The sequence below is a fragment of the Lithobates pipiens genome, unplaced genomic scaffold, assembly GCF_037356315.1.
Source record: "Lithobates pipiens isolate NorthernLeopardFrog02 unplaced genomic scaffold, aLitPip1_a1.2 Scaffold_10, whole genome shotgun sequence".
Taxonomy (NCBI): Eukaryota; Metazoa; Chordata; class Amphibia; order Anura; family Ranidae; genus Lithobates; species Lithobates pipiens.
This window is the reverse complement of record NW_027507686.1, coordinates 173,520,355-173,547,111: the sequence shown is the minus strand read 5'-3', so window position 1 is coordinate 173,547,111 and position 26,757 is coordinate 173,520,355. Positions and strand designations below refer to the sequence as shown.

The following is a 26,757-nucleotide window of genomic DNA, read 5'->3' as shown; positions in this document are numbered from 1 at the left end:
GGTGATCAAACAACACCAAAAGAAAGCTTGATTTGTGGGGGAAAAAGGGACATCAATTTTGTTGGGGGACAGCGTTGCATGACCACGCAATTGTCAGTTAAAGCGACGCAGTGCCGTATAGCAAAAAATGGCCTGTCATTAAGGGGGTAAATCCTTCCAGAGCTGAAGTGGTAAAAGGGAGCGATTGTTTTCTATACCCACTGTATTTGGCACCCATAGTAGGTCCTTAAAAAAAAAGTACAAATTTTGCTTTTGACATTTTTATCCTACTTTAAAAAAAAAAAAAAAAAAAAAAAAAAACACACACACAGACCCCGACACTATCCTAAATCAAGTTCTGATCTAGTTATTTTGTCTTAATTTATTGCATTTTACATGCAGACTTTTTTTTTACTTTACATTAAGGAAAACAAAGTGAGGAGGAATGCATCAAACAATGAAGGGAATTTATCAAAATTGAAGTAGACAGAATTTCGACAGTTGTGCAAGGCACCCAATCAGCTTCTACCTTTCATTTTTTAAAAGCTTAACTGATGAAGAGAGAAGCTGATTGGTTGCCATGTACAGCTGCTCATGTTTTAATATAGTCTCCGAATGACAAAAATGAAACAAGGTGGACTTTTAAGGTGTCAATTACAAGAAAACATGTTATTACACAACAACCTGCTGTACTTATAGCTCACCAATCCATGAAGGGCCAATAGCTCAAGAGGGAGGATATGCGGCTATAGATACAGGCATATAATTACTGAAAGTATATATGCATAACTGTCAATACATTCAAGATAATTTGTATATATTCTCTTGAATGTACTGACACAGTAACAGCAGGTTGTTGTGTAATGTGTTATTGTAATGTGCTCGTTTTGATTTATAAATTTTTAAGCTCCCCTTACCTTCTCCCCTTACCTTCTAAAGAAGCAGGGCAGTGAAATGCGCATTTTTTTTCATTGTACTGCAATTGGTGTTTGTATGTCTATGGGTTTGGATTCAAGGGTGCTCTTGCATTTACATTTTGTATGTACAAAGCTATTTTTAGAACAGGATTTTAACCATGTTATATGCATCAATAAAAAATGCAACTTGGTAATCAATTTGTGTTGTAATTGGCACCTTAAAATTCCACCTTGTTTCTTTTGCATTTCTGTCAATGACATCTAGGTTTAAGACGTTGGTGCTTTAAGCAACCCACTACTATACTATATGGTCAAATTACTCCAATGCATCTTTTTCTCCATTCAGAAAAGAAAGAGTACAACAAAGTGTTTTAATGAGTGATCACTACAATAGCAAATCACAGGCTACCTCGGATATCATGTGATCGGGAGTATGTATTCCCATATCCCCATAATTAGTACAGGACCTATGGATGACAGCTCCATCTCCATGCTGCAAACTCGCTATGGAGAAAGCTTCTAGCTCAAACTCTGCATGTTTGCAGCGCCTCAGAAGACTACCCACTTCCATGACGCTCCATATATGTTAGCTCAGGTGATTAAAACAAACACAGATTCCCTTACCCTAAAAATCACATCAAAATTCAGCTCTGCGAGACAATATCTTACATTAAACATTTTTTTACTTGCAAATACTTTTTTTCACCCACTTTGAGGGGTGGGGCACACATCAGGTGACAACTTCCATCAAGATTTGTGTTTGTAACAAATAAAAGCACAGACTTTTATAAATCAGAAACTCCTCTTGAAGTTCTATTTCACAATTTCCCTTTGTATGTATGGCCAATGCAAGTGCAATCACCTGGCCAAAAGGTGACAGGATGAGAATTCCTATTGATACATCCAGGCTTTTCCACAATTTCTGTTCTCAAATACTCAAGCAATTCTTTGCTGCTCTCTCTCTCTTCACACAGACACACAACAGAAAGGCTAAGCCAATTTGTCACTATTTTAACTGGTTGCCGGTGTGTTTCTATATTGTCAGCACCTGTTACTTGACACAGATGAGCTTAAATTATAGGAGAATCACAAACTTGGGATGCAATTATTTCTCGCGATTTTTATAAGGTGCCAATAAATTGGTCCAGTCCATTTTCGGAGATTTGCAGGGAATGTGTCAAATTTGGCTTTGTTGCTCTACTTTGTGTCATACCAATACAGAACAAAAGAAACAAACATGAGAATGCCTAAACATTTGTAATTGCAAAAATGTTATGGGCAAAGTGGTACATTATCTAACAAATGCAGGGGTGCAAATATTTTTGGCCATGACTATATACAAGTATTGTAGATATAGTAAATGCACTATAGATCTATAAGTAAAAGAAACAAACATTCTTACCCAGCAACCAGTATCCTTGGGATCTCTCCAGCAAAGGCCTCTGCCATCTCTCTACTACCTACATTGGCAATACAGTGCAGAGCCAGTCCCATGAAGGTGGGGTTGCGGCTAGACAAGTCATTTTTGATGGCATTATTGATGAGGCGGATCAGCTCACTATTTGAATTCACCAGAACGGAGATGAAGAGGTAACCCTAGGATGATGAAAAGAGCAATTGGTAACATGTAGTTTTATGTTTAAAGCTTAATGTTCATTGCTGCAAAAAGTGGCATACCAAGACATTTTTTTCAAATCAAAAAACTTTTAATACAGAAAATTTAACTACCCCCAACTGCTTGGCACCACAGATAAGGTGGGTTATTGCATGCATTTTTGCTTTGAAAAATATTCAGGAGTTAATCAAAATGTTGCTTTAAAATTATTCTCTTAAATTGCACATTCCAGGACACCAAGTATTCTTGAACCAACGGAACATTAAAAAGCAGTCTGAGGGGTGTTATGTCAATAGAATTATTCAGCAAAACAGCCAAAAACAACAAAGCTGCATGCACTACATGACAAATTACCCTAAGCTGTTTAAATCAAATCAATCGAATGCGCTGTGCTCAGTCTGGGGGTCCGAGGAAAAGGAGACTATATGCAAGTGTGGCTCAATCTCTATATTGGAAGGCTCACTGGAAAAGTGCTTTGGTCTTTTGATCTACGAGTGTTAATTTATTGTTTTTATTTAAAAGGAGAAAGCTTTTTTTGGCTACATTTCTCCTATGGATCATAGGACTGCAGATCACTCTTGTGATCAGTGTTGGTTGATGTCACAGAGCCGGTCCAGGCTCTGAAAAGATCGCCCATATGGTAGAGATTGACCCAGAACCTTGGATCGCCACCTGGCTCAACCTCTCAGAGATATGCTGAGAGCCTGAGTGAGCCCCTCCCAACCCCTCCACAGCCCAGCCTTCCAGTGATTGATACTTTGTCACACCATATTTGCAAGCGCACTTTTTAAAGAAAAAAAAAAAAAAAAGAAAGAAAAAACACTTTTTAATTAAACAATAAGACAATAGTAAAGTTAACCCAATTTTGTTGTATTTTGAAAGATAATGTTACACCAAGTAAACTGATACCAAACATGTCACACTTCAAAATTGCCCCTGCTCATGAACAGCGACAAACTTTTACCCTTAAAAATCTCCATAGGTGACATTTATAAAAAAATAAAAAATAAAAAAAAAATTCTACAGGTTGCATGTTTTGAGTTACAGAGGAGGTATAAGGCTAGGAATGATTGCTCTCGCTCTACAGATCGCGGCGATATCTCCTATGTGGTTTGAAAACAGTTTTTAAATGCGGGTGCTACTCACATATGCTTCTGCGTGTGAGCTCAGCGGGACGGGGCACGTTTAAAAAAGAAATTAAAAATAAGGGTTTTTTCTTATTTTACCTTTAAAAAAAAAAAAAAAAAGTGCACTTTTATTCCTATTACAAGGAATGCATACATACCTTGTAATAGAAAAAAATATGACAGGACCTCTTAAATATGAGATCTGGGGTCAAAAAGACCTCATATCTCATTTACACTAAAATGCAATAAAAAAATGTATTTGTCATTTGAAAGAAAAAAAAAGAAAAAAAAAATGGCCCTTTAAGTGCTATGGGGCGGAAGTGAAGTTTTGATATCGCTTCTGCCCTGCAATGATATGGAGGACGGGTGGGGGCCATCTTCCCCTTACTCATCTCTATACCAAGCCAGGAAAAGGATCCGAGCATCTCCATCGCTACCGACAGCGCCGATAAGTGGCGGAGGGCACCAAAAAAGTGGTCTTGCGGCAAATTGGCAGAGACCACTTTTATCTGGAAGTGGACAGCCCACTGAAGAAGACACTGGGGTTATGGCAGCTAGCACCGATAAAAAACTGCGGCGTGCGGACCGTAAGTGGTTAATAAAGTCAATATGCAGAACACCTATGCTTGCAAGCCAGAGTATGGGATGCTATCCACTGTGTAAGCTTTGCTTACTGACCTAGAAGGCCGATCCCTTGGAGACAAGTGATCAGGTTGTAGATTCATGTAATCTGGAGGAATATTGTTCTTACCCAAATCCTCTGGTTTGTAATATGCTTATTTAATCTTTGTAGTGTAGTGTAATGGATACACAGAGCTCTGACTCTGCTCAAGTGATCCCATAGAAAGCTGCTGGGGAGGGGGCACTCGATAGGAGGGAGGGGCCAGGAGCACAGAAGAGGGACCCCAGAAGGGGTGGATCCAGGCTGCTCTGTGCAGTACTAACTGCACAGAGGAGGCAAGTATGACATGTTTGTAGGACTTGTCTCCCAGAGTACCATCTTAGATGGAATGCTATGACTCACATCACGAGAAATACACCTTCCAGTCTCCATCCATGAGAGCCTTGTAATAAGTCAACTTTCTGGTCTTAAAGGGTCTATGGATAACTGTCCGATTTTTCAAGAGCCAAGCAGTTAAAAGCCAGCGACTTAGGATGCAAGGTGGTAAACTGGTCCTGGAGATAAGACGATTTGTTTGGGAGGGCCCATAAAATCTGCAAGGAGCCAGATATGGTCCAAATACCAGTCTGCCTGTATATATGGATCCTACAAAAGTAGCTACGGTTTAGGTACTGCGTCCCTTTCTCACGGGCCAGGCCCCCCCACCCGCCACCCCCAAGAGGTCTAAAAAAAAAAAAAAAAAAAAAAAGTTTCATGAAGAAGGCGCTCTTTGGAGGAGTTGAGACACTAATAATGGAGGAATGGAGGAAGACCATCTCCTAAAGCTTCATGCTCAGAATGTGCATGCCTTTTCACCAAAGGAAGAATCAAATACACTTTTGTGGCACGCAAGTTTTGGTTTCTCACTGTTAATGTAAGCCACTGCCATGACACGGTCTCACTGAATCCTAATTATATGAACCCAGAGATGGAGCAGTCCGGTGCTGAAGGGACAACCAAATCACCCTAAGCTTTAACATAATGATCAAGAGACAAGCTTCCCACAGTTACCAAATCCCGAGTCTTGACAGCGTGCTGGACTGGTTATCCACCAGGCCAGTGCAAGCCTGGTTTTGGGAGGCAGATGCAGTGATCCAGCAACTGAGCCTGCCTGTCCCACACTGCCAGTATTTTGAGTTGCAACAGTCTGGAATGATATTGAGCTTATGAGACTATCTCAAGAGGCCACCATCAGTCCCAAAACCTTTATGCAAAAGCTAAAGGATGGCTGTCTCCCGGACTGTCAAATCTATGGACAGAGGAGGCTAGAGTTTTTCCATTGGAGGGAAGACCTTGGGAAGGACCATGTGCAGATAAGCCAAGGTATGAGACCATTCCAGCCCTGTTTTCTGGAGATTTAGAATCCACCTGAACATCTGCAGGTTCTGAACAGTCCCAAAGGACACTGGCAGAGGCTTCACCAACTGCTTTGGGTGAAGAAAATTGCCCAAGACAACCCACAATGGGTATGCCTTGAAAGTGAAGCAGAACAAGAAGAGGGGCTAGCACTTTGGTAAAGACTCCGGGTGCAGTGGTTGGATCAAAAGTTAGAAAGCCACAAATTGGCAAAGTCATGCATCCACCCAAAGCAAAAAGCAGATATTGATGCATTGGGAAAATAAGGGATCTGAAAGTACACAACCTTGTCGACAGCAACCAGAAAATCCCCAGGATGAAGGAAAACCATGACAGACAGGGCAGAGTCCATAGGTAATTTTGAACCCAAATAAATCAGTTGAGAATCTTCAGATTAAGGGCCTGTTTACACCATAAGGTGGTGCGGGAAAGGCGTGCTCAACTAACTGTACAGAAACGCACTGCCCTTGTTATATGCGCGGATGGCATCAATTGTTAATGGCACCCCAAAACGCAGCTAACAAACGCAATGGATCTGCTACAACCAAACTGCATAATAGCACAATACCGGCATGATTTTTAAAAGTCGTACGTGTCATACTTTGTGTGCGTTTCCATACGTTTGGCGGCCTATTGAAATGAATCAGCTGTCAAAAACTAAACACGCACATTCTGGTGTAAACCGGCCCTGAGAATGGGGAGGATGCCACCCTTTGGGGACAGTGAACAGGTTGCAACAGTAATCCAAAAGCCTCTCTCCCTCCAGCACTAAACAGACTTTAGCAGTTAGCGTAAAGGGAAAGTTCTAGCCAAGGCATTTTTAGAGAACCCGGCTTTCGACCTTTAGCAAGATCGACACAGGTAGCGCAAAGTCAAGGCGTACTGTATCAATGTGGAATGAATTAGCGTCCTTAGCCAGAATGCTAGCATATCTTCTAAGCCCAAGTCCTCAGATTCCATCACACGACTGTCCCCATCTTAGACATCTGAATAAGTAACTGCAGGTGCTGCAAAAGAAAGATCAGACTCTGGGGGAGGGATTGAGGGGCAACCCATGTTAGCTGAACATGAATTACCAAGATATCCAAGGCCAAAAGCAACCCCCCCCCCCCAATTTGCTTATGATCTCCCATGGTAGAAGTGTGAGAGAAATCCTAGGAGTACTACAAATATACTGCAGGGCAGGAGGAGGGGTTAACAATAAAACCACTTGTGATCCTCACTGAGGGGAGCCAAGAGTCCAGAAGAAAACATCTCAAGGGATCACTGGCACAAGTGATGGAGAGAAAAAAAAAAAAAAAAAAAAAAAAACACAGGAGAGGCTCAGCTGGGTCATGCCATTCAATAAAATTGATTCAAATTGGCCAAGCGAGCTCAGTGGGACAACCAGACAAAAGCCCATGAGACAAAGAAAATGGTTCTGAATTCAAACAAGTGGCAATCCCCTCACAGAAAACACTGGTTAAAACCAATTACAAATCCTCTTCTGTCCACACCTTCAAAAATGTCAGCATTCTGGATAGAGGTCGACCAATATGGGTTTTTCTCTGGCCGATGCGGATACCGATATTTAGAAATAGCCACGGCCGATGGCCGATATATGATGCCGATTTTTTTTGGGCCGATATGTTAGGCCGATTATTTTTTCCCCTTCATCTCATAAAATCTAACAGTTAGACACCTTTCCCACTGGGGCGTTTTTCAGGCGCTTTAAAATAGCGCCTGTAAAGTGCCTGCAAAACGGCTCCCCTGCAGTCTCTGTGGAAGCCCAGAGTGCTTTCACACTGAGGAGATGCGCTGGCAGGACGTTAAAAAAAAAGTCCTGCAAGCAGCATCTTTCAAGTGGTGTATACCGCTCCTCCACCACTCCTGCCCATTGAAACGAATGGGCACCGCTGCCGAAGCACCTGCAATGTGATTTGGCAGTGGCGCTTCACGGGCACATTTAACCCCTCCCTGGGCCGCTAGCTGGATTATAAGTGCCCCGCTAAAATGACGGTAAAGCGCCGCTAAAACTGGCAGTGTTTTACCATCAACGCCTGCTCGATCCAGTGTGAAAGCAGCCTTAAGTGATACAGAAAATTTCTTACATTTATTAAACAAAACAAACATCCAAACCGTTCACTTGTATGTATAAATTTAGAATGTAAATATATATATAAAAAATATATATTTTATATATATATATATATATATATATATATATATATATATATATATATATATATATATATATATATTACACAAAAACAGGTAATCAAAACTTTTGGATGAAAAAAAAAAAAATGGGCTAACTTTACTGTTTTTTTTTTTTTTAAATCTGTGTATTTTTCCCAAAAAAATTGAGTTTGAAAGACCGCTGCGCAAATACCGTGTGACATAAAATATTGCAACAACCGCTATTTTATTCCCTAGGATCTCTGCTAAAAAAAATATATATAAGTTTTGGGGGTTCTAAGTGAATTTCTAGCAGAAAATACAGGATTTTTATTTGTAAGCATCAAGTGTCAAAAAAGATTTAGTCTTTAAATGGTTAAACTGAGAACTCTACACACTGAGATGAGTTCATTCATTCAAGTGTAAACATTGTATCTTTTTGATCTTTTCTTGGCAGACTGCCCAGAGAGAAGACAAGTTGCTTCACTCAAGTCTCCAGGCAACTTGCACTGACTTCTATTACTGAAGTCATTTGCAAGTCGCGCTGAATATTTTTAACAGCACATCGGCCGATGCCGATTAATTAAAAAACGCCAAATATCGGCCGATATATCGGTCGACCTCTAATTCTGGAACACTTCTGCAATGAGTTTCAGCACAACAAGCCTCTTCTAAACTATATGTCTATGTGACTAACATGTGGCATTAATAACAAACAACTTTAATGAAAATTAGAGCAGACATTTCATACAGTGTGCAGGGGGAACACGCTAAAGCTACTACAGCCTAAGGCCTCATATGCACACTGGACATGTTAACAGCTGCTGTTTTTGGCTTCAGATGTTTTTATACAGTCAAACTCTCCAGCATGTTATCCTATGTGTCCATGCACAATTAGGCTGTTAACTGTTTTTGGCTGAGGCGTTTTTCAGCTGTAAAAAACAACTAAAAAGCTGATAAACACTCAAACGCTAATAAACGCTATGGCAAAAACGCTGAAAAACTCACCGCAATGCTACTGCCATTTTTATAATGTTACTAAAAAAGTCCAGTGTGCATGAGGCCTTAATGCTAAATAGAGATAATTATTCCAGAAACCTTGCCTAAGATATATCAGCAGTGCAAATTGCCCTCCCCCAAACATGTTATATGGTTCAGCTATCATACAAATAGATTGTGGCTGTTCGATAGCCGTTTTGTCCTGAACTTAAAGCAGGGCTCCAGGCAAAAACCCAAAAACGCATAGATTGCCCTTTTACCCACAATGGAATTTTTTAAAATCTGTATATAGTTCATGCTGAGTTTTATACATGTTCTACAAAGGGATTCTTTATAGACCATCTTGTGATTTATACACATTTCCTACACTGCACAGCCAGACAGTTGGCACATTCCATCTCCTGTCACCAGCCTCCTCACTGGTCAGTATCTATAGAAGAGTACCATTGTCAAAGAAGTTAGGACTACAGAACACCATTCGCTCTCCCCATCTCCAAGGGGACAAGGAATGGGGTTCTGTATGTCAGAGGTGATTTGGGTTAAGGCTGATAACACTACAGAAAATATGGGATGTTAAACGCGCACATTAATTCTGAGATCAGCAGTGGTAGCCCTCTATTGCACTCATGACAGTTTTTATATAATTTTTTTTTTTTGTCAGTTTTATTTACCTACCACAGGACCTCTCAGATGCACATCAGTTCACATGCTAGGAACTGAATAAAAATCAAGGCGCTATAAAAAGATATTAAAAAGTCTGACTCACAATCTGCTTCTCTGTGTATTTGTTGGAACTGAGCAGATTCACCGCCTCCATGTGGCCAAAGTCAATGTCATGGCCAAGTAAGAAGATAAAAAGCAGCTTGCACACATATTTCTTCTTGCTGTAGCCATCCAAAGCTTTATCTCCTGTGGATGGGAGGGAAACAAAAAAAAAAAAAAAAAAAAAGAAGGACATCAATTCAGAATATTTACATTTGCATTACAAAGATCCACCAAGTATGCACAATGAAGATCTCTAGTTTTAAAATATAAAACATACACACACAAAAAACTCTGCTTCAGTTACAGGAAAAATAGGATTTTTAAAACAGCTTACCTGTAAAAATCCTTTTATTTGATGTACATCAGGGGACACAGAGCCCTAGTACTTACTACGTGGGTTATATCAGCTCATCAGGTACTGGACACTGTCACGCCCCTTAACCACTTTCAGACCGGACCATTTTGCTGGTAAATGACCAGAGGTCTTTTTACAATTTGGCACTGCGCTGCTTTAACTGGTAATTGCGCGGTCATGCAATGTTGCACCCAAACAAAATTTGCGTCCTTTTCTTCCCACAAATAGAGCTTTCTTTTGATGGTATTTGATTGCCTCTGCGATTTTTATTTTTTGCGATATAAATGGAAAAAGACCGCAAATTTTGAAAAAAAAAAATGATATTTTCTACTTTGTTATTAGAAAAATCCAGTAAACTCAATTTTAGTCATACATTTAGGCCAAAATGTATTCAGCCACATGTCTTTGGTAAAAAAAAAAGTCAATAACTGTATATTTATTGGTTTGCGCAAAAGTTGTCACATCTACAAACTAAGATGTTTTCTGGAATTTACGCAGCTTTTAGTTTACGACTGCCTATCTCATTTCTTGAGGTGCTAAAAATGGCAGGGCAGTACAAAAACCCCCCAAATTACCCCATTTTGGAAAGTAGACCCCCTAAGGAAATTGATAAGTGGCATGTTGAGCCCATTGAATATTTTATTTTTTTGCCTCAAGCGATTGAATAATGACAAAAAAAAAATTTATTTTTTTTTTTTTTTTTTTTTTTTTTACACAAAGTTGTCACTAAATGATATATTGCTCACACATGCTATGGGCATATGTGAAATGACACCCAAAAATAAATTCTGCTGCTTCTCCTGAGTACGGGGATACCACATGTGTGGGACTTTTTGGGAGCCTAGCCGCGTACGGGGCCCCGAAAACCAAGCACCGCCTTCAGGCTTTCTAAGGGCGTTACAGTTTTGAAGGCCATAAAATGCCAAGATGGCACAAACGCCCCCCAAATGACCCCATTTTGGAAAGTAGACACCCCTAAATTTAGGGGTACACTAGTGAGACTAGGTAATAAATGGCGGGTGCCCCGAAACTATAAAAAAAAATAACTAACCAACCAGCGTCACCTGTAACCGTTATATGGTGATCACTGGTGAAAGGGTTAACTAGGGGGCAATCAGGGGGCTTTATGCGGTAGTATATGGGGGTCCCTGGCGCTATAAAAAGCTGCGGCGAACCTAAATACCTACCTGCCTAACTAGCGTCACCTGTGACACTAATACAGCGATCAGAAAAACGATCACTTATTAGGCTGGGTTCACACTGGAGCGATACAGGAACGCCACAAATCCGCGGCGGGTTCCTGCATCGCATGCCTCCTGGCGGCAGTTCACACTGCCCTATGCGAACTGCTGGGAGTGTCAGTGAAATGTTAATGACACCCCCAGATCAGTTCGCATATCGCAGTGTGATCTGCAAACTCGGATCGCATGGTGTGAACACCCATGCGATCCGATTCTGCTGCGGACCAAAAAAAAGGGTCCCGTGCGAGTTTGCGGCGGGTGTGACACGAATTCAGCCATACTATCTGTATGGCTGAACTCGAATCGCACAGAGATCGGATGTGATTTGCACTGCAGTGCGGTGCAAATCACATCCGCTCTCAAACCGCTGCAATGTGAACCCAGCCTTAGTGACACTGGCGACGGGGGGTGATCACGGGGTTAAACCTTTATTGGTGGGGTTAGGGGGGTACCTTAGAACTAAAGGGGGCTAATCCTAACTTCCCTAACAGTTATTACAGTCACAAATGACACCAATGCAAAAAAAAAAAAAAAAATGCAATTGGTGTCACTGTGACTGGGGGGGGCAGGGGTAATTGGGGGAGTGATCGGGGGGTAAAGGGGGGGTGTGAGTGTGCCTGGCATGTTCTACTGTACGTGTGGTGTGTTGGTGCAACTCACCGATCCTCTCTCCTCGGTGCCGGAACGAAAAATACCGACACGGAGGAGAGATTACATCACTTCCTCTCCTGTGTTTACATTACAGGAGAGGAAGTGATGTCACGGAGCATTTCTATTCGTCGGGAGCGATCGCGAGGGGGTGGCCATGAATGAATGGCCGCCCCCTCATCCCGGATCGCTCCCGAACGAATACCGACCGCCGCAGGCACCGGGGGGGGGGGGCCCGATCGGGCCCCCCACCCGCGGGAAGGCAGGGACTTATATATACGCCCATATGCCTGCCCGTGCCATTCTGCCGACGTATATCGTCGTGCGGCGGTCGGCAAGTGGTTAAGGTGTGAACTTCCCCCATATAACCCCTCCCACTACTGGGCATCCTCAGTTTTGTAGCCAAGCAATCAAAGTATATAAGGAGAAGGGAGGGACCTCTGTGTCCCCTGATGTACATAAAAGAAAAGGATTTTACAGGTAAGCCTTTTAAAAATCCTATTTTCTTTTCTTACATCAGGGGACAAAGAGCCGTAGTACTTACTATGTGGGATGTCCCATAGCAATGGCAACTGAAGGGGGGGGGACAACAAAAAAGGAAGTCAGGGGACTTATACTGCGCCCAAAGGCAGAATCCTCCTGACCCTTAACATTGATTTGATAAAACCTGGTAAATGTATGGACTGAAGACCATGTCGCGGCTTTACAGATCTGAGCCGCAGAGGCCTGATGATCCACCACCCAGGAGGTACTAATCGCCCTGGTAGAGTGTGCCTTAATATGAAAAAGGGGGAATCTTCCTCTTTAAACCATAATCCTGCACAATGACTTGACTAATCCACTTGGCAATAGTGGATCTAGATGCTGTCTGTCCTCTTTGGACCATCCGGCAGAATAAAACAAAATATCTGTCTTACGAACCCGAGCGGTCGTCTTTAAATACACTCTGACCGCCCTTACTACATCAAGGGAATGTAGCAACCTCCCTTCCCTAGATTGAGGCTCTGGGAAGAAAGGAGGAAGAAGAACAATATCTTGGTTTAAGTGAAACCCTGTCACTACCATTGGCAGGATAGAGCTGCTAGTTCAGAAACTCTTTGGCAGAAGAAATGACAACCAGAAATACTATCCATCTTTCTGGTCAACAGAACCAAGGGAATCTCCCATAAGGGTTCAAAAGGCTGCTTTTGTAAAGCTGACAGGACCAAGTTCAAATCCCAAGGATTTTGGGGTGTCCTGATCGGAGGACTGATCCACGTTACCCCCTGCACAAAACTACACACTAAAGAGTGAGAAGCTAAAGGCCGCTGAAATAACACTGACAAGGCCGAGATCTGGCCCTTGATGGTATTCAGGGCCAGTTTCATCTCTAATCCCATCTGTAGGAATTCAAGAATTCTACCTATAACATATTTCCTGGGGTGCCAACCCCTGGATCGGCACTAGGCAACATATGCCTTCCAGACTATAGTAGATGATCCTGGAAGTTGGCTTCCTGGCATTAATGAAAGTAGATATGACTGAAGGAGATAACGCACAACCCCTTTAGGATGTGGGTCTCAAAAGCCAGACCATCAAATTTAGCTTCCGTAAGGTAGGATAGAATACCGAACCCGGTGAAAGAAGGTCCGGCCGAGTCCAGGGAACTCCTACTGACATCCTTAAGATCTCGGTGAACCAAGGCCTTCTGGGACACGAGAATCACCTCCCTTTGTTCCTGCCTGATCCTGCGAAGACGCGGAAGTAGCAGAACTGGAGGAAATGCATAGATCAGAGAAAATTGACTAAGACTAATGTGTCTGTTCGGCAAGCTAGCGGATCCCTTGTCCTCGACACAAAGTTGTCGACTTGTTGAATCTGGACACGAACAGGTCCGTGTCCAGAGTACCCCATCTCTGACATATTGCAAGATAAAGGTCGGGGTGAAGAGACCACTCTCCTGGAAACAGTTGTTGGCGGCTCAAGTAGTCCGCCTGCAAATTCTCTATCCCAGGAATGAACACTGCCGATAGGCAAGGAATGTTGTGTTCTGCACAAGATAAAAACGTGATTCACCTCTCTGGGCTGCATGACTCCTCGTGCCCCCCGGTGATTGATGTAAGACACAGCCGCGGTGTTGTCAGACTGAAACCTGACAGGACAGCCCTTCAGTCTGGCCACCGTCCAAGGCTCTTAAAGCCAGATGGATTGCCCGAATTTCCAAAATATTGCTAGGCAAGGTCCTTTCCAACCTGGACCACCTTCCATGGACAGAATAATCTTCCAGGACCGCTCCCCAGCCTGAAAGACTGGCATCTGTGGTTACTACCTTCCAGGTGGAAGGCTGACATGTCCTTCCCTTTTGAAGGTTGCTGGACATCAGCCACCAATTCAGGCTCCGACGTACTTCGGGAGCAAGCCGAATTGGAAAATCTAAGGCCTGAACCTTTTTGTTCCAGGCTGACAGGATTGCGCTTTGTAGTAATCTTGAATGAAACTGTGCGTAAGACACGGCCTCGAAGGGGGCTACCATCTTCCCCAATCTCATGCACAACCGAATTGAAGGCTTTTTCTTTGCCTTGATGAGGTGAATTAGTTCTACAATGGAACTGATTATCTTTGGAGGTAGAAATACCTTTCCCTGCCTGGTATCTATGATTAATCCCAGATACTGTACTCTCCTTGATGGCCTTAAGGACAACTTTTCTAGGTCGAGAACCCAGCCTAGAGATTCAAGGTAGTTTACCATTGTCACCAGATCGTGGTCTAACCTGGAAACCGAATGATCTACTAAGAGTAGGTTGTCCAAATAGGCTAGGACCATTATGCCCCGAGCCCTTAACCTGGCTAAAGCAGGAGCCAGAATTTTTGAGAATACTCGAGGAGGTGTGGCTAGACCGAATGGCAGGGCCACTAACGGAAAGTGATGGTTTTCTACTTCAAAGCGTACAAACCTCTGGTGAGCGTAAAATATTGGCATATGAAGATAGGCATCCTTGATATCAATTGAAGCCAAAAATTCTCCTCCTTGGAAGATGGCTACTACAGACCAAATTGATTCCATGCGAAAGGATCGGATGCACCAGTGCCGATTTAGATCTCCGAGATTTAAAATAGGCCTTACCCGTTTCGGGACCGTAAAGAGGTTTGAATAAAAACCCGTGCCCTGTTCCTTTAAGGCAGGGGTCTCAAACTGATGGCCCTCCAGCAGTTACAAAACTACAAGTCCCATGAGGCATTGCAAGGTTGACAGTTACAAGCATGACTCCTACAGGCAGAGGCATGATGGGACTTGTAGTTTCGCAACAGCTGGAGGGCCACCAGTTTGAGATCCCTGCTCTAAGGGAACCTCTGATATGGCTGCCTTGGCTAGCAGATGGTCCAGTGCTAGGAGGAGAGCCTTCTGTTCTGGGTCCTTGGGAACCCCTGACCTTAGAAACAGGGGAGATGGCAAAACTCAAGTTTGTAACCTAGAGACACACGTAGAAGCCACCTATTTGTCCTGACATTGCTCCTGCCAGATCTTTGAAAATTGCAGGAGCCATCTCCCCACCCGAGCGAGCTGGGGCGCCCCTTCATAAGGAGGCTTTAGTACTCTGTTTGGTGAGCTTCTTTCCCCAAGATCTTTTCTGACCTTGGTGCTGTCCCTGGGGTTTCCCCCTTGAACCTGACGGCTGAGGCAGTCGAGAGGCTGATATCCCCGATACTGTCACAGCCCACCAGAGTACCCGAGTACCAGTCACAGCCCACCAGAGTACCCGAGTACCAGTCACAGCCCACCAGAGTACCCGAGTACCAGTCACAGCCCACCAGAGTACCCGAGTACCAGTCACAGCCCACCAGAGTACCCGAGTACCAGTCACAGCCCACCAGAGTACCCGAGTACCAGTCACAGCCCACCAGAGTACCCGAGTACCAGTCACAGCCCACCAGAGTACCCGAGTACCTGTCACAGCCCACCAGAGTACCCGAGTACCTGTCACAGCCCACCAGAGTACCCGAGTACCTGTCACAGCCCACCAGAGTACCCCTACCCATTCACCTGTGGGGGAAAAAAAAAAAATGTAAAAAAAAACACAACACACAAGGGTTAAAATAGTTTATTGCACAGCTCCAGGGGTCTTCTCGCAGGACTCTTCCGCTATCTTCTGCTAGCTTTTACTAGCGGAAAAAAAAAAAAAAAAAAAAAAAAAAAAAAAAAAAATCGCTCGCTCGTCCCCACCCCCTTTCCTGGCCGGCTGGGTAGCGTGCTCGGATAAAGGTCTGGTATGGATCTGAGGGGGACCCCCACACTGTTTTTTTGGCGTAGGTGGTTCTCCTTAAAATCCATACCAGACCTAAGGGCAGGGGTTGACAAAATTTGCTTGGAATCTAGGAGCCAGCTAAAAAAATTAGGAACCAGGTCCGTGACGGCGATCCGGACCTGTCCCTGGCCTGACATGGAGACGAGTGAGGGGAAGATGCGCCCCCAGCCCCCCACCTGTCTCCAAGTCATTGCCCATAGCTCTTAGAGGGAAATTTTTTAAATTTTTTTCAAATGACAATTTTTTTTTAAATTGCATTTTAGTGTAAATATGAGATGTGAGGTCTCTCTGACCACAGATCTCATATACAAGAGGACCTGTCATGCTTTTTTCTATTACAAGGGATTTTTACATTCCTTGTAATAGGAATAGAAGGGACACACATTTATTTTTTTTAAAAGAACAGTGAAAAAAATTTAAATAAAAGTTAAAATAAGATAAAAAAATATATATATATTTTAAAACGCGCCCTGTCCCGCCAAGCTTGTGTGCAGAAGCGAACGCATATGAGAAAGCGGTGTTCAAACCACACATGTGAGGTATCGCTGCGATCGGTAGAGAGAGCAATAATTCTAGCCCCAGACCTCCTCTGTAACTTAAAACATGCAACCTGTAGAATTTTTTAAACGTCGCCTATGGAGATTTTAAAGGGTAAAAGTTTGTTGCCATTCCATGAGCGGGCGCAATTTTGAAGCATGACATGTTGGGTATCGATTTACTCAACGTAACATTATCTTTCACAATATAAAAAAAAATTGGGCTAACTTTACTGTTGTCTTATTCTATTTTTTTTATTAAATACATTTTCCCCAAAAAAAGTGCGCTTGCAAGTCCGCTGTGCAAATACGGTGTGACAGACAGTATTGCAACGACCACCATTTTATTCTCTAGGGTGTTAGAAAAAAAAATATATATAGAATGTTTAGGGGTTCCGAGTAAAAGGGAAGGAGATAGGCTGGCAGGCAGGGGAAGCTCCATTAGCATTGCTGGTTGTAATTCCAACGGCCACCACAAGAGGGCGCCAGATCCCAGAAGGAACCATAGGATCGTAGAAGGCCTCAAAGCCGGGGGCTCAACTGCCGCGCCGGGGGGGGGGGGGGGGTCCGTGGAGACAGGATACCCCCAGCTGTGCTGCTCCAGGTCGCTAATTCTAGTCGCAAATGCGACCTGGCGTCCGGGTTTTGTCGAGCCCTGCCTAAGGGCCTGGTATGCTCTCGGAGGGGGAAACCCACACCAATTTTTTTTTTTTTTTTTTTTTTATAAATTTGGCATGGAGTTCCCCCTTGAGAGCTTATAATTCTGTGAGAGTCACCTCCGTATAGATTGAGATCCGACTTGGAGGCGACCTCCATTGGAATCAACGTCAGTTTTTCAGGCGGACCTGAATGGATGCTCCATAGAGGTCTATGGAGCGTCGGATGTCAGCGGTGACAAGTCCACTGACATCCGACCCGCTCCAAAAAAGTGTGACGGAGGAAAAAGCTATTTTTCCATCCGTCATCGGATCGGATGAGGACGAACACTGCGGTCCGTCATCACACAATCTCCCATAGGGGAGAGCGGCGCTGTGACAGGTCCGTCCCTGCGCAGTGTGCAGAGACGGACCTGTCATCTTCCTGCTCCGCGGAAATCGCTCAGGCAATCCCCACTGAGCAAGCGGATATCCACAGGGCGGATCAGCACTGATCCGCCCCGTGTGAAAGGACCCTAACTTTCACAAAGGCCAAATAATATACACTAATGTGGGTTATTTTTACCAAAGATGTGTAGAAGTATACATTTTGGCCAAAATACATGAAGAAAAATGACTAACAAAATTTTATGACAGAAACAAAGAAAAAGGCATTTCTTTTCACAACATTTACGTTTTTGTTTTACTTATAGCACAAAAAATAAATAAAAACACTAGTGATTAAAATACCACCAAAAGAAAGCTCTATTTGGGTGGAAAAAACTACACGTTTCATATGGGTACAGTGTTGCATGACTAATTGTCATTCAAACAGTGAGAGCACTGAAAGCTGAAAATTGGTCTGGTCAGGAAGGGGGTGTAAGTGCACTGTATTGAGGTGGTTAACCTGCAAAATGGTCCGGAACTTAAGTGGTTAACCACTTAAAGACTGAGCCCCTTTCTGAGATTTGGTGTTAAGTTAAAAAAACGTTGTTTTTTGCTAGGAAATTATTTAGGAAAAAAAATATATCATGTTTGGGGATCTAACACCCTAGACTAGATAATAAAATGGAGGTCATCGCAATACTTTGTCACACCGTATTTGTCTTACAAGCACACTTTTTTGGGAAAAAACTTTACATAAAAAAATAAATAAATAAGACAACAGTAAGGTTGGCCCCATTTTTGTTTTTATATTGTGAAAGATAAATGTTACGCAGAGTAAATTGATACCCAACATGTCACACTTAAATATTGCGCCCACTCGCGAAATGGCAACAAACGTTTAGCCTTAAAAATCTCCACAGGCAACGTTCAACTCAAAACATGCAACCTGTAGAATTTTTTTTTAGAGGAGGTCTAGGGCTAGAATTATTTGCTCTTGCGCCAACAATCACAGTGATACCTCACGTGTGGCTTGAACACTGTTTTCATATGCGGGAGCTACTCACATATGTGCTCGTAATAGAAAAGCACGACAGGACCTCTTAAACATAACATCTAGGGTCAAAAAGACCTCAGATTTCATATTTTGTTACAATAAAAAAATATAAAAATTAAAAAAAGTTACCTTTAAGATCTGTGGGCGGAAGGGACATCTCTTCCACCCTGCAATGGTATGAAGACAGGTGGGGGCCATAGCAGGATGAAGTATTGGACCTTGCGACAAAAGGTCCTCTCGTATCAGCAGCCGCCAAGGAACATCCGCCACCATTCGTACTACGTCAGCATACCATGGACTCTGAAGCCAATCTGGGGCAATCAGAATTACCGGAATCCCCTCAGCCTCCACTCTGCGAAGGTTGAGTGGGGGAAAAGCATAAATCAGCCGATAATGCCCCTATGGAGCCACCAACACATCCGCCCAGGGATCCTTTGACCTGGCCACAAACCTCTGCACCTTCCGATTGAGTCGAGAAGCCAGGAGATCCACATCTGGCGTGCCCCACCTTAGACAAAAGGAGCCGAAATACATCCGGATGTAGCGACCATTCCTCTTGGTCCAGCATATGACGGCTTTGGTAGTCCGCTTGCCAGTTTTCTACGCCCGGAATGTATACGGCCGACAGAGCCGCCACACGCCGCTCTGCCCACCACAGGATGTGAGTGACCTACGGTGCTGCAGCCGAGTTCATTGTCCCTCCTTGATGGTTGACCGCCGTGGCGTTGTCCGACTGGATGCCCCTAAAGCCTTTGTGACCATGTGGAGAGGCACCACCAGATCGCCAGAAGTTCCAGCACGTTGAATTGACAGGCGGGATTCTTCTTGGGTCCAGCCACCCTGGGCAGACTGTAGCCCCCAACTGGTCAGGCTAGCGTCCGTTGTGATCACCGCCCAATGAAGAGGAAGGAACGACTTCCCAGACCGAAAGGCCAGCAACCTCAGCCACCAGAGCAGAGAATCCCTGACTAGCTGGCTTACCCAAATTTTACAATCCAGGGACAACAGAGATTTGTCCCATTTGGAAGGGATCTCCTTTTGTAAGACTCGAGTGTGGAATTGAGTATACAGTACCGCCTCGAAAGTGGCTACCACCAGACCCAGGACTCCCATGCAAAAACGCAATGATGACCACCTGCGGGATACCAACAACTTCACCGCAGCTTGAAGAGTCTGCAGCTTGCCCAAAGGGAGAAAGAAAGACTTGCGCCTCTGAGGAGTCCAGAAGCAGGCCCAGGTACTCCAGGCGATGAGTCGGCACCAACACCGACCTCTGTAGGTTCAGTACCCAACCAAACTCCCAAAGAGTTTGCATGGCGATTGCCACATTCTCCCTCAATTCTGAAGCGGAAGCTGGCCTCAGAAGGAGGTCGTACAGGTAACACACAATTGTGAAAGGGAGAGCTACAAATTGTTAGTGCTCATCCCGGACCGCAAAACACAGAAACCTCTGATGCTTGATGCATATGGGGACATGCAAGTATGCGTCCTTGATGTCCAGGGATGCCAGAAAATCCCCATGATGGAGTGCAGTGACTACTGAGCGAACTGAATCCACCCTGAACATTTGTACTTTCACAAAGCTGTTGAGGGCCTTGAGGTCCAGGACCGGACAGACCCCTTCCTTCTTTGGGACTACAAACAGATTGGAGTAGAATCCCTGAAACCTTTCCGGCGTCTGTACAGGTACTATCACCACATGCAGCCGCAGGTCCTGTACTTCCCCAAACAGGGCCTCCCGACGAGCCGGAGGTTGAAGGTTGGGGGGGGGGGAATCCGTTTAGCGGACAAGAAAAATTATCTTGTAGCCTGACTAAACCAGTTTGCAGACCCACTGGTCGGAAATCAGGGTGGTCCACCGTACTAGAAACTCCCGTAGGTGACCCCCCCCCCCCCACCCGAGAGTCGGGTGGGGGCAAACCTTCATGCGGCAACAGATTTGCTCACAGGCTTGTTCGGCTTGCGAAACCAGGGATGCTTTTGTCCCTCAGCGGGCACCTTGCCTGACTGGGAATGCTTCTGAGCGTAAAAGGAGGGCCCCTGCCTACGGTGTGGCTCCTTACCCTTTCTGGACTGTGGGAGCAAAGTACTCTTCCCCCCCACTAACATTCTTAAGAATGTCATCCAGCAAGGCTCCAAATAGCCTCTCCACTTGGAAAGGCAAATCCGCCAGCGAACTCACCATGTGAATGTCCATCCCCGTGCAGCAGCGGTTCACTTTCTTTCCAGGCGCCATGCGCGGTGTCCCCGTCAGAGGCGTATTAGTTCCCGAACAAACGGACGGACGCAAATATGAACATGTGGACGCACTCGTGCTAACCGAACACATGTACGTACTCACGCACGCACGGCCACGTCCACCAATCCCGGCACATCTCACCCTATATAAACAGGATCCTGACCTGATAACAGTGCTGGATCGTCTTCAGCTGTCCCCGAGATACCTGATCGTTGTTTGTACCTGTGACCTTGTTCCTGATTACCTGGCTTGCTCGACTATTCTTTTGGATCATCCCTGCTTACTATTTCCTGGACTATTACTGACCTCGGCTTGGACTTCCTACTTCGGCTTGCTTCCTGATATTGTACCTCACTGTCAGCAGGTCCTTGACTACGCACCTGCCTTTCGTTCCTGTACCTCATTGCCAGCCAGTTGCCAACCTTGTTTGTTCCTGACATGCAGTGTTTTCCTCACACCTGCTTGGCTTCCGCTGTACCCCTCCGGTGACCGGCCTACGCCTCTTCCTCCGTGAAGACCCAGCATCTTCAGGCCTTCATCTTCAATCCGCAGGCACCTGCACCCTTTCGCTGCCTCCACACTCCCTGTTCCCACCTCCAGGGGTGTTGAGAACGGAACCGTGCAAGAGGCCACCCCCAGCAGTCTGACTCCGCTGTAAGGTACGTGACAGCTTTCTTAGAAGCCTGGTCCGCAGACCAGCATTTAAGCCAAATCGGGTGACGCAGAACTACAGCTGATACTGAGGCTCTAGAAAGCCCGGGGGCTCAACAACCGGAGAAGATGTCCATTTTTTCAGGAAACTCTCCTCAAAAAGGGGTAAAGCACCGCCATCCGCCTCGGGACAAAAAAAAAAAAAAAAAAGACTCACTGCGGGCTTCCCTACTCCTTGTAAATAAACGTATCAAAATAAGTTAAATACGGAAACACCTTAGCAGTGCAAAAGGAACGGCACCGCTGTGATAAGCGCTTCTACTAGCACTTTTTCCTGCGCTGACCCGGACACAGAGTCATCCTCACTGTCCGAACAGTCCTGGTCCACATCCTCTTAAACGTCACAACAGGGGCCCCCTGTCACAGCAGGACTTGAGTCTGAGTCAGAGCTGTCCCAAGAAGACGGGGGGGGGGGGTGTTTAACCCCCTTGCACCCACACGCCGTTTCCACCCTGGCAACAAGACTCCAGGACCGCTGACAGAGCGTCCATAGGCACCGCAGGTGCAGGGGAACCAGTTGCAATAACAGGGATGCCTGGGTAAGAAGCATCAGCTTCTGACACCATGCTGACCCACTCATACCACTAGGGACCTAAGGAAAGCCACAAAAAATGCCCACCCTCCAAGCTGCCACAGACTGAGGGGCCTCCCGCAGGACTTGCCACCCTGTTCTGTGTTCTGTGTCAGTTTTGCACTGTTCCAGGCTGAACCAGCCACCAGTTAGAGTAAAACAAACCCAAGGTTACTAGAAAAATGGCCGCCTCAGTAAAAAACATCTGAGATCTTTGGGAAAATGTACGCTGGACTTAAAGAAAATGGCCGCGGTTAAGAAACTGGTTGTGGCTACAAGAAAATGGTTCCCGCGGCGGCCAGTCCCCACATGGCAACACACAAACACTCCAAAAATAGCCTAAAAACAGGGAGAAAATTATCGGACCACCAACCGCCCAGCGCAGCCCCCTGCCCGGACCCAGAGACCCCGCCCCCCCCCAGAGGACCCCCGGCCAGGTAAGTGCTCCGCACCCCCCTATGCCCAGTCACTCAGCATGGGGGAGGAGGGAAAGGGACAGGGAGAAAAGAGAGAGACCCCCCACTAGTCGGCCTCCAGGGAATGCCCAGTTGCTCCATCCTGCCGAGACAGGTGGGACCTCACTTACCCCTCCTGCAGGGACTGCTGGATGCATTCCATGGACAGACCCACCATCCAAGCAGTACGGGGTGGCCATCGGCCATGGCACACTGACATGGACAGCAGTAGCCCGGTCATATGTGTACCCCAGTGCATATAGCTCACCGGCCACCCCTGGACAAGATGGGGCACGTTGCAGCTGACCCAGTGCGTAGCCAAGGTCCACACATGCTCGATGGCCAGGCTTCGGAGACTACCGGGATCTATATTATCCAGCCTGCCACCCAGCCCGGCTGTTGATTGTAGATCACAGGAATCAAAAAGCATAAAAGAAAAAAATTCCAAAGACCATTGGTCCCCATAGGTCCTTCTCCTATACTAGGCAGAAAAAAAAAAACTGAGCTGCTGGAAGCAGAGTGAGGGGTTATAGCCAGTAGGACCACCCCCTGGGCGCTACTGTGCAGGTTTGCTGTTTTTACATGTTCTGCCCAGTCCTCTGAAGGTGGCCATACAACCCTAAGGTCAAGATTAAAGGTGCAGTGCTGTCAATGAACAAAGGAGAAATAGCAAATTTTGAACCGACCCCAGGAAAAGAGGGGAAAAATTCCAGTGGGAACACTAGTTCTGGTGACCTAGGGGTCCTCAAGAGATTCCCTCTCACTTCCTGTTTTGGCTATTGGACAGGAAGTGAAGGGAAATCTCCCCAATGGGAAAAAGACCAAAAAAACAAAAACAAACAAACAACCTTACAGGGGGTTACAGCCTTCCCTTACACCAGGGGTGTCCAAACATTTTTTCAAAGAGGGCCAGATTTGATGAAGTGAACATGCACGAGGGCCGACCATTTTGCCTGACATTCTTTGAACCATTAAAAATTGGTCTAAGTGTGTTCGTTCGAACATTAATACACGGCCCAACAAGAATTCTCTTGCCTTTGTGGCTGTGTGTGTTGAAGAGATGAGCTCGGGCGTGTTATTTGGATATACCGTATTTATTGGCGAATAAGAGGGAAGTTTCAGGAAAAAATAACTTAAAGTTTTAAATAAAAAACTCTGAAGCAAAATAAGGGTCAGTGCCCATCTGCGCAGCCACCATTAGCCAGGAATGCAGCCACCATTAGCCAGGAATGCAGCCACCATTAGCCAGGAACGCAGCCACCATTAGCCAGGATTTCACTCACCATTGCCAGGATTTCACTCACCATTGCCAGGATTTCACTCACCATTGCCAGGATTTCACTCACCATTGCCAGGATTTCACTCACCATTGCCAGGATTTCACTCACCATTGCCAGGAATGCAGCCACCATTAGCCAGGATTTCACTCACTATTGCCAGGAATGCAGCCACCATTGCCAAGATTTCACTCACTATTGCCAGGAATGCAGCCACCATTAGCCAGGATTTCACTCACTATTGCCAGGAATGCAGCCACCATTGCCAGGATTTCACTCACTATTAGCCAGGAATGTACTTACCATTGCCATCAGTGCAGCCTTGGAGGGGACATGGAGGGGGCTGGACGAGCGCCAAAGAACAGGAGAATCTCTTGTTTTCACAGCAGCCTCTTTAAGAGAAAGTCCCGCCTCCTTTGATGGACAGAACAGTCGTCCAATGGCGGAGATGGGACTTCCTATTACAGAGGCTGCAGTGTAAACAGGAAATACTCCTGTGTGCACAGCGCTGGTACAGCCTCCTATCTCCAATGCAGCCAGACTATATATCTTGTGGCCCCTGGCGCTGGGAGATCGTCGGGGGCCACAAAAGATATATATGTTTAGATTACCAGGCGGGACGTTCAAAACCGGTTTGTAGAGGTCGACCGATATGGGTTTTTCTCTGGCCGATGCCGATGCCGATATTTAGAAATCATGGCGGCCGATAGCCGATATATGATGCCGATTTTTTTGGGCCGATATGTTAGGCCGATTTTATTTTATTTATTTATTTTTAATCCCCCTTGATCCAACACACCTTTCCCACTGGGGTGTTTTTTAAGGCGCTTTTGGGCTAAAAATAGTGCCTGTAAAGTGCCTGCAAAATGGCTCCCCTGCAGTCTGTGTGAAAGACAGAGTGCTTTTACACTGAGGCGATGCGCTGGCAGGATCTTAAAAAAAAAAAAAGTCCTGCAAGCAGCACGTTTGGAGTGGTGTATACCGCTCCTCCACCACTCCTGCCCATTGATATGAATGGGCACCACTGCCGAAGCGCATGCAATGCGATTTGGCAGCGGTGCTTCATGGGCGCATTTAACCTCTTCCTTGGCCGCTAGCTGGGTTATATGTGCCCCACTAGCAGCCAAATAGCACCGCTAAAATGATGGTAAAGAGCCGCTAAAACTTGCGTTTTACCATCAACGTCTGCCCACTCCAGTGTGAAAGCAGTCTTCATAAGTGATACAGAAAATTTCTTACACTTAAAGCGGAGGTCCACCCTAAAATGGACCTTCCGCTCATCGGAACCCTCCCCCCCTCCGGCGCCACAATTGGCACCTTTCAGGGGGGAGGGGGGTGCAGTTACCTGGATAATCCAGGTAACTGCACCCACTTCCGGGCTAGCTCTCTGCGGAAAGGGGCGTACATTACGCCCCTTTCCGCAAGTGCCCCGCTGCCTGCTGGGAAACACACAGATCCCAGAGGCAGCGGGGACCGTCCTCATTGCGCAGAGCGGCTCACGCATGCGCAGTAGGGAACCGGGAAATTAAGCCGAAAGGCTCCATTTCCTGATTCCCATACCCAAGATGGCGGCGGCAGCACTCGAGTGTCGATCTAGAGATCGGCTTCGGGTGCCGACATCGCGGGCGCGCTGGACAGGTAAGTGTCATTATTTTAAAAGTCAGCAGCTGCAGTATTTGTAGCTGCTGGCTTTTAAATTAAAAAAAAAAAAAAAAAAAAAAAAAACGCGGAGTCCCGGCGGACTCCCGCTTTAAACATTTATTAAACAAAACAAACCTCCAATCAGTTTACTTGTATGTATGATCTAGATTAAAAAAAAACAAAAAACCTATATATTAAATAAAAACAAGTAGTCAAAACTTTTGGACAAAAAAAAAAAATGGGCTAACTTTACTGTTTTTATTTTATTTTTATTTTTTAAATGGTGTATTTTTTTCCCAAAAAAATGCATTTGAAAGACCTCTGTGCAAATGCCGTGTGACATAAAATATTGCAACAACCGCTATTTTATTCCCTAGGATCTCTGCTAAAAAAATATATATATTTTTTGGGGGGTCTAAGTGATTTTCTGGCAGAAAATACAGGATTTTTACTTGTAAGCAACAAGTGTCAGAAAAGATTTAGTCTTTAAATGGTTAAACTGAGAACTTCTACACACAGAGATGACTTCATTCATTCATTCAGAAGTGTAAACATTGTATCATTTAGTTATTTTCTTGGCAGTCTGCCCAGAGAGGAGGAAAGTGTTGCTATGACGACTCAGACAACTCACACTGACTTCTTACAGAAGTCATTTCAGTCCCGCTGTAGAATCGGCTTTTTATTAACACAATCGGCCGATGCCGATTATTTAAAAAACGGCAAATATCGGCCGATATATCGGCCGGCCGATATATCGGTCGACCTCTATTTGTGGGCCGCGATTGGCCCGCGGGCCGGACTTTGGACATGCCTGCCTTACACTATCCAAAACTAACATACAAGTTTTGCCTATAGTTCTACTTTAATGCATTCTCTGCATTAAAGAAAAAAAAAAAAAAAAAGAGGAAGGACCACACATTCAGCATGCAGCTCCCCCCTGGCATATATACTTACCTGAGCCCCATCTCAATCCATTTAAGCCAAGCCACGCTTTGTGCTTAAATGGACACACAGAGTGGGGCGTGGGAGCAAAAATGTACAAATGCCCCCAGAGCAAGGGACTTGCTATGCATGCCCTCGCGGGAAAAGGAGAGCCAGAAGCACCGGTAGAGGACCGGAGTAGAGGAGGATTGGGGTTGCTCTGTGCA

At 45.2% G+C, this 26,757-nt stretch overlaps 1 protein-coding gene across 4 annotated transcripts in view; it reads right to left on the bottom strand.

Moving 5' to 3' along the window:
* AP2A2 (adaptor related protein complex 2 subunit alpha 2) overlaps nucleotides 1–26,757 on the bottom strand; it is a 270,817-nt gene that overhangs the window by 112,919 nt on the left and 131,141 nt on the right. For all 4 annotated transcript variants that reach the window (XM_077459935.1, XM_077459943.1, XM_077459951.1 and 1 more), the window contains exons 3-4: nucleotides 9,578–9,720; nucleotides 2,299–2,492 (exon numbers count right to left, since the gene is read on the bottom strand). In XM_077459935.1, coding sequence (XP_077316061.1) covers nucleotides 2,299–2,492; nucleotides 9,578–9,720 — 337 coding nt within the window. The remainder of the gene's footprint in view (nucleotides 1–2,298; nucleotides 2,493–9,577; nucleotides 9,721–26,757) is intronic.